Source organism: Physeter macrocephalus, chromosome 15 (assembly GCF_002837175.3).
Source record: "Physeter macrocephalus isolate SW-GA chromosome 15, ASM283717v5, whole genome shotgun sequence".
In the NCBI taxonomy this organism is placed as follows: Eukaryota; Metazoa; Chordata; class Mammalia; order Artiodactyla; family Physeteridae; genus Physeter; species Physeter macrocephalus.
In genome coordinates this window covers 29,234,119-29,248,768 of record NC_041228.1, presented here as the reverse complement: position 1 = coordinate 29,248,768, position 14,650 = coordinate 29,234,119, and the positions used below count along the sequence as shown (strand labels likewise).

The 14,650-nt window shown below is 38.5% G+C and overlaps 1 protein-coding gene across 3 annotated transcripts in view; it reads right to left on the bottom strand.

The window, feature by feature from the left end:
• Positions 1-14,650, bottom strand: part of RSPO2 (R-spondin 2) — a 158,326-nt gene that overhangs the window by 120,768 nt on the left and 22,908 nt on the right. The window contains exon 2 of one of the 3 annotated variants that reach the window (XM_024129960.2): positions 2,282-2,298. The exons of the other annotated variants lie outside the window; for them this stretch is intronic. Within the exon in view, the coding sequence (XP_023985728.1) occupies positions 2,282-2,298 (17 nt within the window). The remainder of the gene's footprint in view (positions 1-2,281; positions 2,299-14,650) is intronic. 3 annotated transcript variants of the gene reach the window in all.

Sequence of the window (14,650 nt, the reverse complement as noted above, 5' to 3'; positions counted from 1 at the left end):
CTTCACGGACCACATGAACATCAATTTATGTTCAAAATTAGACTTCTTTGGACTCTGATTATTTCCTTTAAGTATAGTCTTACGAATCTTTGTAATTGCAAGGGAACAGAAAGCTGACTTCTTATTAGGACGCAGCCTTTGCTAGAGTACCTGTATTACCATTCACCTGTATACTGTGCTTCTCAGACGCTTGTTAATCTTTAAACAACAACAACAAGATGAAGAAAAGGAGGCTGGATGCGCTTGGTGCTGGTGCTGGTGTGCGGCCAGAAAGGCAGGAGGAGCAGAAAAATGCAGCACTAACTTGAACATTCTTTATGCAATTCCATCATAATTGGAGAGCTAAAAATGACAACCCACTGGCAACACCCTTCGCTGAGTCACAGTATTCTTCATGTGCATTTTTCTAAAAGCAATCAAAATGGTAATTGCAGGACTAACTTTAGAACATGAAATCACTGTATCTGCACCAACATGGAATGCAATGTGAAAAGTAATCTCTCATTAAACCAGAAACTGTGGTTTACAGTGTTTAAAAATTGCCTTGAGTCGCTCATTCTCAGGGGAATAGATCACAGTGCTCAAGGACAGAAAATTTAGAGAAAGCATTAGCTCCTGCCACAAAATACTTAAGAAATCCCATGAGGTTCTGGGTTTTTCCCCCACTTGTTCTAATTACACCAGGAATCAAACGTTCTTTACGCATGTCTTAAGTACCACCCTTAAAAATGTCCTTTTCCCAAACTAGGTTCCCAATTCAAATAAACAAACTATAAAAAGCCATTTTTGAGACAATCTGAGAAATTTGGTTGTGGTAGGTACTAAATGACGCTGAAGAATTATTGTTTATTTTGCTAACTCTGGAAATGGTATTGTGGTTATAAAATAACCTCATTTTATAGATAAATGATGAAGTATGTTAAGGTAAAATACATGATATCTGAGATTTGATTTAAAATACTTTATCAGGTACAAAATAAAAAGGACAGATGAAGCATATATAGAATATATATATATTCTTAATAAATGTTGAATCTGAGTGATGAATATGGGGGGGTATCCCCTATTTGTGGTTTGACAGAAAAAATTCATAATAAAAAATTTTTAATGTTTATTTTTCTGCTTTATGTAGGATTCAGAATAATGATTGCAGTGGCCCAGCAGAGAGGGTGCTGGGCCACAGTAGCATCAAAGCAGAGGAAGATTTGCTGTGACCAGGCTATGGCCAAAGCCACGTGAAGGTTAATGTGGGAAATGTCCTAAACAGAAAGTCTAGAAAAGATGTGCACGTGCACACAGAACACTTAATCTTGCGATAACCTCACATGACCAAGCAGACTCCTACACAGAAGCTAAGTGTTATTTTCTTCATGTTTTGAATGAAATTAGCAACTTTTCCCCCAAGCACTGTTTTGCTTTTCCCCCAACCATAACATGCGTGTGTTTTATGTTAAATAATTGAAACCTATTGAACACTCCCTCCAGGAAAACACACCTTCCAAGGTTTGACCATTGCTCAGTAGGAAGACAAAAAAAAAAAAAAAAAGGGGGCGGGGACAAGATTAGATCCTTTTCCAAGAAAGTAATATGATGGACACAAAAGACCAAATGATTACCTGAGTATCTGGCAGTAGCAAGAGAACTTTAGAAATCTAACTATCTTTTCTGAATTATACTGTTATCTTCAAATTACTGCCTCTTGTAGCTGCTTCTTAGGACAAGTAAGGCACCAGATAAATCAAAGTCAGAGATTTCATGATACTTCCTGGTGAGTTCCAAATCTGTCTTCTTACTGTGTTTCATCTCACTTCTGAGTATAAATGAGTATCACAGACACAATGAGTAGTTGCCATGTCAACAGCACAAGCTTATAGTGAGCACTAGTTTCTCCTGTAGTGCTTAAACATCTGTGATTCCTGGATGCAGAGTCCGAGCTTTTCCTCGGAGAGTCTGTTTCAGTTTATCTGGAGGGGGGCCCAGGCTCCCACATCATTAAATGTTCCCCAGATTATTCTCACCATTATCAGGTTTAGGAACCACAGACTATGTCTATCCATGGACTGCCTGATATGGAAAACCTTTTCTTGATTTTGTTAAATATATTACAAAGATAGAGATACAAGGGCATCCTGTGAACCTGTGCATACTGTCCTCCAAGTATTAAAAAGCAACTTTTTAAAAAGTTTGCATTAAAATCAAAGATATTTTATTTAACAACAACAACAAAAAAAACCCAGAATATTTGGTACAATTAGCATTCCCTTCATATCAAGTAAACCACCACTGGGACTTTGCTGTCTCCACAGATCTTGGTAAAGCAAACAAAACAAAAAAATCCCACCTTACATTACTAAAATGTGCTAAAATCTATAGCAAAATTTGCTCTGTCCCATCCGTAAAAGTCTGACCACTTTCAAGACTCAGCTCCTCTGACACCCTCCTCTGTCAAGAGGAGGCATAGAAGCCTATGGCACATTGTATATACCTGTGTCCACAGCACTTCAACACTGAGCTGTAGTTATTTAAGTCATAAATCTGAGCATCCTCAAAACAAAAGCCATGTGTTATTCATCTTCATACTACCAGCACCTTGGAAGTACTGGATCAATGCTTTGCTCAGTGTCTACTAGGTATCACATAAATAATCATCCATGTTCTAGAATGGCTTAAGTAATTAAGTCAGTTGCTCAGTCCCTTGGTGTATATGACAATCAAACAAATACGAGGCTAGATTGCTTAATTTTCCCCGACATTTCCATTCATTATCTCTTTCACTATGCTCCATATCTTAAGAGTTTCTAGACCTTAAGGGTACTTATCCTCATGTGTTAAAATCATAGCATTTTAATAATCTGGCAAATAAATTAGAAACAAATTCTAATATATCTTTTTCTTGCAGCAATTCCCTCATTGCTTAATAATAATATTAATTGACAGCATTTGGGAATACTCTATTTGCCATATTGTTTAATATGCTTTACATGCATTAACTCATTTAATATTTATAAAAACATTATGAATATGTTATTATTCTAATTATACAGAGAGTGAAAGTAAAGCACTGAAGAGGCTCTCTTGCCCAAGGTCATTCAGCCACGAAGTGACAAAGCCAGGATTCAAACCCAGGCAATCTGGCTTTAGTACTTCAAGTGTGTTTTCCTGTGTATTTAAAAACAAATGAATAAAATAAGTGTTTGAAAGATTGTTTATCATAAGCTTCCTTTCTGAAGGAAAAAAAATCGTTGGTAGTGAAGAGGTCTGAGCTCATCCATGCAGTCTCCACACTGGCCAGCCCAGCTCCTCTCACCTCCCATCAACCTTAAGAGAGTCCCAGTGACTACCAAGCTGCCAAGCACATTTACCCTTTCTCACTGTTGGCCAAATAACAAATAGTGAAACAAGGGATTAATCAAGAAAATAATACTGAGCACCTGTTGCTAGAAGGCTCTGAGGAATTGGAGAAAAGAAGACATAATTGAAGTCCTTGGAAACCATCCAATCAAAAGGGCTGCATGAGTAGGCATTAGATCACCTACCCTACTAACAGGCAGTAAGTGTTATAAACATATGTATTGAAATTTCCTGCTTTAATCCACTAACTTCTCAACTGGGATGATCACTGAATCCATCTGAACTGGGTCTGATGGGCTGGACTTCAAACAGAAGGGAGGTAAGGGGAAATAAAGGCATTTTAGACAGAAAAAAGAAAAAAACCCATGTGAGAAAATGCATGGGAACAATCAGTCCTGCAGTTCAGCTGAAGCACAGAGTAAGTGCCTAATGGTCTCAGAAGACAGCTGAAAAGGTAGGTTGGGTCCAGACCAAAGAGAACATGGAATATCACACTAAGCAAGAAAATTAGCCTCCAGACACTGACAAGTTCCTAAAAATCTGAGCAGGAAAATGACATGATCAAAGAGTAGTAATAGAAATACTAATCCAGCCTGATGAAAACTTGGAGGGAAAGGGGTGATAAACGGAGAGAAATATCAGTTAAGAGACTTTTGCAATAATCATGACTAAAATATTGATTTGGGACAGAGCACTGGCAAGCCAAGATTTGGACTTGATTAATTATGACCCAAACTAACAAGTCTGGATAATAGATGAGTGTGGAGATCTGAACGAGAGAGAATATTCGAAGATGGAGTCAAAATTTTCAGCCTGAGGAAGAGAACTGAGGTATCACTGAAAACAACAGCAAAGTCGGTGATGAGCAAGGTGAGTGAAGTTGTGGGTTTCATTGGTTTAGTTTTGGCTGGGGGAGGAGGTACAGAGAATTCACTTTTAGGACACAAGTTGGCCATGAAAATGGAGCTCTCCGGCATGCAAATGAAAGCACAGGGCTGGTCTACAGAGAGATTTTAAAGTTATCAAGCAGTTTAGGAGGAGAGCCCCAAAGCATGAACTAAAATCACGTTTTGTTTCCTTGCAATATTTTAGATAAACCCTGAATGTGTGGCAGGGAAGAAAAATCCTATGGGGATTGCAAGTGATTTTTCCCTAAGAAGTTGAACAATGAAAGAAATGGCAAAAGCAGAAAGGGTACATTCTAAGTCAAAGGATATTTTTATTTTACATGTAATATGGAAGATACCTGAAAACTTTTGACAGTAAGAGGAGACAGTGTCAAGGAATGTGAGATAAAAGATACAAATGAAACAGATCCTACATGAGAAAAGCTCAGAAAAGGGAATATAGGAGCAAAAGTACAAGTAGAAGCGACAGGCCTCACTTCAGCTGAAATAGGAAAAAATAAATGTAAAAAGATAGGTGAAGTTTTTAAGAGGAGTAGGGTATGTAACGGGGGGGTACAATATGATGAGAATGAGAGAAAAGATTAGTGAATTCTCAGAGGATAGCTTTGATGTTTCTCAGCAAATTAAGGTTGTTATCTGAGTGATAAGGGACTTCATAGAATAAAGATCAAGATTGTAGAAAAACATTTGGAAAAGTCACTGTCAAAGAGAATGCAATAAAGAGTCCTAGAGAAATGATGAAATGGGTTTCCATAGAGTACTAAATCCCACTTGTGGGCAAAATGCATACCAAATCCCCCTTAGCAGCATGAGATCCACATCACAAAAGGTCAAAGGGGAAAAGCTTAGGATAATAAAGACAGCAGTCTGGAGATGATTGTTAGGGACTGAATGTTTGTGTCCCCCAGAATTCATATGTTGAAACTAATCCCAATGGGATAGGATTTTTTTTTTAATTTATTTATTTTTGCTTTGTTGGGTCTTCGTTTCTGTGCTAGGGCTTTCTCTAGTTGTGGCAAGCGGGGGACACTCTTCATCACGGTGTGCAGGCCTCTCACCATCGCGGCCTCTCTTGTTGCGGAGCACAGGCTCCAGACACGCAGGCTCAGTAGTCGTGGCTCACGGGCCTAGTTGCTCCGCGGCATGTGGGATCTTCCCAGACCAGGGCTCGAACCCGTGTCCCCTGAATTGGCAGGCAGATTCTCAACCACTGCGCCACCAGGGAAGCCCCCGGGATAGTATTTGAAGGTGGAGCTTTGGGGAAGTTATTAGTTCATAAGGGTGAAGCCCTCAAGAATAGGATTTGTGCCTTTATAAGTGTCAGAGACTTAGCTAGCCCTCTCTCCTTCATGTGAGGATACAAAAAGAAAATGGCTGTCTGCAACGTAGAAAAAGATCCTCAGCAAACCTGATCATGCTGGCACCCTGACCTCAGACTTCCCAGCCTCCAGAACTGTGAGAAATAAATTACTGTTGTTTATAAGCCAGCCTATCTATGATATTCTATTATAGCAATCCAAATGGACTAAGACAATTACCATAATAAGTTCGGTCAGAATTCTGAGTTTACCAATATGTTGATAGTCGTCCACAAAAAATGAAATTTAGGGACCTGTGGCTACCAAAGAACAAGTTTAATTAATTGATGGTAAGGAAAGGTTAAACCATATAAATTGTATGCAAGATACAAACTTGAGAACTAGGAATTAGAGGGGTTTTGAGATGCAGTCACTTCAACAGGTAATTGAGGAGAAAATGAGATCAAGGACACACTCTCTTGGGTCACCATACTGGTGCTGAATTTAAAGGAACCCTCTATGACCCAAGTTTGAAGAAGCTAATAGAAGGTAGTGAAGCAAGATCCTGAATGTCTACAGATTGGTGATAATGAGGGGAAAGCAGTAGAAATGGACATAATAGCAGACTACAAAGAAGCAGACTGATAAATAACTGTGGTCAGAAACAATGGCGAAGATGAAGCACAGAGAAATGAGGAGCAGACCTTCCTTTTCCAGGGAAATCAGGAAAAGGGGGGTGGGTCTTCCACAAGAGGAACCCTCTAGAAAAGAGGCAGTATGGCTCGCAACACAGATTTCCTTACAGCTCAGTACTGGTGCTCATTAAATGTTGAGTTCTTGAAGGAGTCATTGTAAAGAAATAGAAGCAACTTTGTCCTTAACATAGCTTTCTCCTGACACCTAGGGAACCAAAGTGACAAAGCGGGGAGCATGGGAAAGTGAAGGATCTGAGTTCTTAAAGGTGATTACTAGACTAGCGGTGGGTGCAGGATAAGCTTTGCGTCTAGGGCAACAGTGATGGTTAACAGATGAAGCAAGCATGAAACTGGTGGACTGGGAGGCAGCACGAAACTGGGAAACCGGGGCGGGGGATCAAACACTTTGTTTGGAGTCAGGCCCAGCTTTCGATCCTGGTTCCATCACATGTGAGCTTTAAGAGCTTCTCGTCTCGCCTCTTTGCTCCCTTAAACTCCTCGTCTGCGAGTTTCCAAAATCCGTTCCAACCGCATGTGGCTGATGCAAGGAGTGAATGAAACGACGAATGCTTGTGAAGCACGCGGCCGAGGCGTACTGCGGGCACAGCAACAAACATGAACGGTAGCTTTCGCCACCAGGGGGAGGAGGCGTTGAACAGTCTCAGACAGAGGCTGCGAAAAGCGAAAACGGCCTCCAGCCGACTGTGGATGAAGGACAGGAAGATAAGAGCGAATGCATGACCGCAAGTGCCTCGATAAGTGGGACTTTTAAACCTCAAGGGTGAGGGCATTCCATTTGTAGTGGGGAGTTTGCTTTGACGAAAACGCTTGCTCTGTAATGTTACCTGTAATGTTAATGCTTCGTCACTTGAGAATTCCGCACTGTAAAACCTTCTTGTCTAAGCCTTAGAGAGAGATCTGGGCAGTGGGTTGAGAGACTGCAGTGGAGGTCTCTTCTCACTCCAGCAAGGTAAGGATTATGTTTCATCTGCTCTGTTTTTCTAATGGTGCCAAATAAGGAATATTTTATTCCTATTAAGGAATGAAAGAAAGGATTTCTAAAGTTGTGCCTGCAACACATTATACTACTCTTTTTGCTAAATAGGAGAATAGTTACTTTTCTTTGGTTATACATTTTACCACGATACTTTGGGGGGAAAAAAAGTACCATCTTGGAAAAAAAACAAAAGATAGTCTTAGCACCTCTCACCCTGAAGCATGCCAACATTCTCTCATTCCACGTTTAATTTGAAAGAAAGTTAAAGAGATACCCATGACATCTTGGCTGAACTTTATAACTGTGATATCCAGTCAAGAAGCAAAGGCATCTGAAAGCTCTGCAGCCCAGCCAGGGCCGTCCCAACAGGGGCAAGGAAAGGAAGGGAGTCCCTGAGAGGCAAGGATGCTTCAGAGAAAAGTGAAATGAAAGAGCCACTTGTACAAAACATTGTTTTCATAGCCAGGAATTTTCAGGGACGTTACGTGGATAGAACTGCATTTGAATTGTTATCTATAGAAACTTCAGAGGGGAAAAATGTTCAGTTTTCCACTAAAATTTTTAATACAAAAGCAATGTTTTTACTGTCTGACAAATAATCATTTCTAGCACAATGCCTGACACCCAGCAGGAACTCAAAAGACCTTTGTTTAATGAATCCATGTCCCGTGAAAAGCTGATATGTCCCAATGATTATGCCACAATTCTAAAGTGGGTTTACAACCTGTCACAAAATGTCACTGATTCTGCGGTCCAGAAGGAAAACTGAATATTTAGGAAGTGGTCAAGGAAGGAAAAACTCTGATTTTAGAGGTCAAGAAGTAACACTAGTATCTATATTTCTAATTCCTCAAAAAGCTATTAAAAGGTTAATTTTAAACACAAAAGTTTCTCTTGACTACAAAGTCCATGTATTAGACACCTGGATTCAAAATCCAAACACTCTCAAGAACATTAATTCCTTTCTCCCTTTATTATATAATACGATACATTCGAGATTTTAAAGAAGTATGTTTCATTTACTATTCACAAAAATACCAAAACTCGTAAGTATTAAAACTGTTTTGGTGGGGAGGTGGCATTGGGTAGGGGGAAGAAATGTCTGTTCCACATGCAGCTGCAGCATAAGCTTAGGTGAATCATATTCACCTCTTCTAGACATTAGAAGATAGCCATCTTGTCTGTGTATGTTACACGGATATATACATCTTAAACAGTAAAAGACTTTTTCTTACATCTACTTAAGTGAGTTGCGGGGCAAAACATGTGAACAATTTGCTAACTGCTTACTCCACTCAGATTGCCATAGAGTCGGCACTCCAGGATATATAGATATGGTTGGACTTAAACTGTGTAATATAAAACACAGCTATGTTTTTAATCTGTCCTTCCTACCTTGCCATCTTTGGTCACTAAAGTGGAGAATCTCTGTAGCTCAGGTTCACATAAGTAAATATTCAATAACACATGAAACACCTCTTATCTTGGAGAGGCAAAAAGCCAAAGCAGGTAGAGTTAAACGCTAAATAACCCCTTTTTCCAGACAGTGCGAACGACGGCAGCAGCTGCTTGAAGAAGGCTCCCCTGCACACATGTAACAGAGTATGGAAATCATTTGTTAATGAGAAGCCATAATTTAGGCCTAGGGCCTTATGAAAAGAAAACGTTTATACATTTGCAGAGCAGCATAATAAGATTTCACAAATGCACAGATAAAATGTGCTATCATTTATCTTGGACTAAACTATCTGGGGTTTGATTGCCTTGAGAAATGTCCAAATCAAGAACAATTATAGATTTTTCTCACACCACATATACCATGAAACACTGAACAAATACTTCTTTTAGACTATTCAAAAGATTAGAAAGGAAGAAAATTGTCTATTCAGTGGTAGCCAAACCAGTAAGATGGGAATACAGTATGATGTAAAGAAGAAAAATAAAGAGAACCAAGACTAGCAGTGAAAAGGATTACTGGTCATTTTTTTTTCACCCTTATTTTAGGGAAGGAACAATCTTATATCCAGCCATGCAAACTTTTCTCTTGGGTTAAAATTGGCACCTAGAGACAAAAGCATCGTTTTCAAAATATATCTCTTTAACTGTATGGCCTCGCCAGTGGCCTGAAACACTGTGTGCTTCCAGCCCATAATTCAAGTCTGGCCTGGTGTATTGATGCAATTCTGCCAAATTATATGTGAAATGGACAAAAATTTTAATATTCATCCTATCAGTTCCCTCTCCCAATACAATTGTTAAGGGAAATCCCACATAATAGGCTTTCTAGAAATAAACCATTTGGGTGTGCAGACAAAACACTAAGTTTTTACCAAGTCGGCAGACATAATTGAAAAAATAATCCTAATCATTTAAGGACAACGGTTGATTCCAAGTGTCTGGAGAGAAAAAGAAAAAGTCAAGAAAGGTAAAAAGAGAAGAGAAAAAAAGGAAAATGGCAAAGATGGAGACTGGAAGCTACATGAGTCAGAATCAGAAAGTAGGAGCTAGAGACTGAGCATTTAGCAGGACTCCACAACCAGAAAGCCATTTCCTTGCCAGTGGCCACCCAGTAGAAGCAGGGCTAGTAACTGGTAACAGTTTTAATCACCTTCCTGCTCTTCAGTATCACTTAATATAACCTATGGGCATTATCTAGGATATGAAATATTACTAACGAATATGCAATTTGATCATGTACCAGAAAACACCATTTGAAGTTTTTGCATATTATAAATATTTAAATTGTAGTCTTTAATACTGCGTATGTCAGAGGCCATGCCAAGAATACTAAGGGGAACTTTGGGGAATTTGTGACCTCATGTTTTGTCAGCAGACGTGCTATATTCTAGTACCAACGAAAAATTTGGACACTTCACCACATGTGCTCTTCAAAACACCTCAGGAAAATTCTTGAAAGGTTGCTGCCTCTCACTCAGTGAATAACTTGGTAAAATTTTTAAAAGTGCATGCAATTGAGGAAGTCTGTGGTCCACTGTGCTTATAATATTCACCCAAAGTAATGGGACAAGGTAAGGGATTGACACCCTAAAGATTTCTTTATTGTGAAAAGAAAATATCTATGTACAAGGGAACTGCTTCTATGTATTTGCTAATTATTTCTGCATAAAATTAATGACAGCCAGAACTTTTTTGTCATTACTATGTGCTAGGTACCATGTTAAGCACTTTTTAGGTATCTCTGTGTAGTCCTCAAAATTACCCTAAGGAGGCAGGTACTCTTAATGTCCATTTAACAAATAGGAAAACTGAGGCCCAGAGAGGTGGAGCAACTTGAAGAAGACACACAGAGTGTGTCTTCTTAGACCCTAGGGTGCTATCCATTAAGTACCCTGCCTCTCTTTACATGCCACATGTCGAATTATGAGAAAGAAAATTTTAAGAAAGCAAATTCCTGAGGAACTTTGAGAAAGCAAATTCCAGGGCCGCTAGGAAAGGGAGTGGGGCTAACCCGTCAACATCTATTCACATTTACATCCCACGTGAGGCTGCATGATAACTCAACAGTTAAAATTAGAAATAACAGTCACAAATAAACAGTGAAATTACAGAAAATCTACTAGAGTCAGGAAAATAGAAGTACATCAATTTTTCTAAGTTTCAACACTTAAAATAATCATTTTCATTTACTTGGAATCTTGGCTTTCCAAAGTGACTTATTCTCCATAGATAAATATAGCTTAAGCTTTACTGTAGCTTTAAAACCCTAATGTTTAGAAAGAACAGATAAAGCTCCTCCCATTCCATTTTTTTTAACCCAAGCTGGGAATTACAGTTTTTTAAAATGTCTATCATGTACATAATTCCATAATCTCAGAAAAAAAACAACAACAACAACACTAGACCACTCACTGCTCTACTTTTTCCACTACAGTTAGTCAACATTAGGAAATCTTCAGTACCCTCCAAACCACTTGTGTTTCCAGGATATATTTGTTTTATATCTACTGCATTTTAAAACAATTTCCACAGCCCAGAAAAAGTCCTTCCAATGAAAACAAATTGTCTTTTACTTATATGTATTTAAGTGCTAGAATGTTTGCTTTCATAAGATTTTGGACTTGAGGTATAGATCAGTTAATCAGAATAATGCTTAAATTTAAGAAGAGTTTATACAAGAGTAAAATCCACCCTTTTGGATAATTGGTCACTTCTTTCATAGCACCGAACTAAACAGCTCCAGTTTCCCTACTAAAAATTAGTAACAAAAGTATGTATATATAGACTGATGAAGCAAACATGGCAAAATGGTAACTTTTTATTTTAGTCTGTGGGTATGTAGATGTGTATTTTACTATTCTTATGTTTCTGATTATTTCCAGTTTATCAAAATTAAAAGTGAAAAATATATTTTTTAAGTAACAAAAGTTACAAGGTGGCATTAATAAAATCCCATTTGGAATGAACAAAGCAAAGAAATAAATTGCAAGCATGAATAAATGAAACAGTGTCCAGGGACAACTGCTGTCACTACCTGGTAAATGCTGAACAGGACCTGAAACCCGGCTGGGCTGGATAACTGGTTCCCATTTCATCACCCTCTGAAAGGGGAGGGAGGGGAAGCAGCAGCATAATACACTCTATGAGATCAGGGAGAAAAGTAAGTTATCTACAACCCCAAGCACAGAAGAATCACCTGGAAAAAAATCTCATGCTCAGCTGCCTTTTCCTGGGTTCCCTTTTACTGACTTGAACCTTCAGATTTCTTCCTAGGAGATTAATTACAGTGATGGCTACAGCAACATACCACAAATGAATCAAAAAGTGAAGAACCCTCTTACACCATAAAATCAAAACCACCTGCTAGGATGTGTGCAAGAGCTGAAGAACGCCGCGGGGCTTTCAGCAATAAGCAAGCTTCCCCAGCCCCACTACACCACAAGGCCTCCAAGAACATATTCGGTGAAGAAAAAGAAAACTCATTGAAATGTTAAGGGAGAGAATCAAAACTGGTAGTTGATTTTTTTTTAAGCTCATCTAAATACTAAAATAGAAGCCTATTACTGTAAACTAAATCTAGACATGTGTCACTCACTGGCAGTCACCAAGTTGAGAGCGAGCATTGCAGAAGCAGTTTGGGGGCCGGGGGCAAAATAAAGACTTCAAATTTCACCCAGTTAAGACTTGGGTTGAGGGGCTCCATCAGTAGGAAGAAAGGGCTGCAAAGAAATTTAAGTTTTCTTTTGAACTGGCTTCTTTTGCTGGACAGAAAGGATGAGTACTAAGAGATGTCAAGTGATTTAAAAGAAATCTTTTAAATATTGATACTACCTATTGCCTGAAAACCTCGGCAATACAGATAGCAATGCACGAATGTTTCAAGAATAGTACAGAAGAGTCCTGGTCTTATCAGAGCTGTGATTTTGAAAGGACAAGTGGAACAGCTGAACTAAGTAGATTTGAATATTATCCCAGTAAATGAAGACAGACAGGGAGTTAAGTCTCTAGAGACAAAAGGTGGAGTAACATTCACGTACTCAGATTCAGTCTTTGAACATGATGCCCAGAAAGATTCAGGGACTCCAGTCACAGTGAGAGCTGATGCCCAGCCGGAAGGAACTCCAACCTAGGACTCCTGACTCATAAGCCAGTGGTTTTCTAGTAAACTATCGCCAAAGAATTCAAATCACATGCACATAAGTAAGCTCTGGAAATCCATTGTTAGCACAGTGCTTATAAATAACAGTACTGCACTGAATACTTAAAATTTACTATGAGGGTAGATCTTACATTAAGTGTTCTTACTACAAAATTAATAATAATAATAATAAAGAGATGGGAGGAAACTTTGGGAGGTGACATATATCTCTATGGCCATGATGGTGGTGATAGTTTCACAGGAGTATACTTATCTACAAACTCATCTAATTGTATATGTTAAATATGCACAACTTTTTACATGTCAATTATATCTCAACAAAATACGTTTGTTTTTTTTTAAAATCACATACACAACCAGGGTTAAAGAAAAAACTTCAGTTGACTGACTTAAGTATTTTCCTTAGGCATTTCCATCCTAGTTCTTTGGTAACCTTTACCAAACGAAGCAATGTACGTGTTAAAATATTGGTTTTTATGTATAACTTTAAAAAAGTAAAAGTTATATGTTAAAATAAAAAGGAAAATTTTAGCTTTTTCAGCTGGTGAAGTATTTCTAATGTGACTCATTTTCATGCTGGAAAAAAAAACCCTATGTATAAAAACTGGATCAAGCAGGAAGAAGATAATATAGAAAGCCAGGAAATAGAACATATGCTGATTTCGGGTTCTAGATTAACATGTTTCTCTGAACTCCTTACTTTTTTATTTTTCTGTTTTTATTGGGGTATAGTTGTTTTACAATGTTGTATTCATTTCTACTCTGCAGTGAAGTGGCGTTCCCTGTGCTACACAGCAGTTTCTCATTATTTATCTATCTTATACATATTAGTGTATATATGTTAATCCTAGTCTCCCAATTCATCCCATGCTCACTTTCCCTGCTTGGTGTCCATATGTTTGTTCTCTACATGTGTGTCTCTATTTCTGCCTTACAAACCGGTTCATCTGTACCATTTTTCTAGATTCCACAAATATGCGTCAGTATACAATATTTGTTTTTCTCTTTCTTACTTACTTCACTCTGTTTGCCAGTCTCTAGGTCCATCCACATCTCTACAAATGACCAAATTTCGTCCCTCTTCATGGCTGAGTAATATTCCATTGTATATAGGTACCACATCTTCTTTATCCATCCAATGTCTGTCAATGGGCATTTAGGTTTCTTCTATGACCTGGCTATTGTAAATAGTGCTGCAATGAACATTGGAGAGCAAGTGCCTTTTTGAATTATGGTTTTCTCTGGGTATATGCCCAGTAGTGGGATTGCTGGGTCATATGGTAATTCTACTTCTAGTTTTTTAAGGAACTTCCATGCTGTTCTCCATAGTGGTTGTATCAATTTACATTCCCACCAACAGTGCAAGAGGGTTCCCTTTTCTCCACACCCTCTCCAGCATTTATTGTTTGTAGACTTTCTGATGATGCCCATTCTAACCAGTGTGAGGTGATACCTCATTGTAGTTTTGATTTGCATTTCTCCAATAATTAGTGATGTTGAGCATCCTTTCATGTGCCTCTGGGCCATCTTGAGTAATATTCTGAGTAATATTCCATTGTATGCATGTGCCACATCTTTATCCATTCATCTGTCGAGGGACACTTAGGTTGCTTCCATATCCTGGCTATTGTAAATATTGCTGCAGTGAACATTGTGGTACATGACTCTTTTTGAATTATGGTTTTCTCAGGGTATATGCCCAGTAGTGGGATTGCTGGGTCATATGGTAGTTCTATTTGTAGTTTTTTAAGGACCCTCCATACTGTTCTCCATAGTGGCTGTAT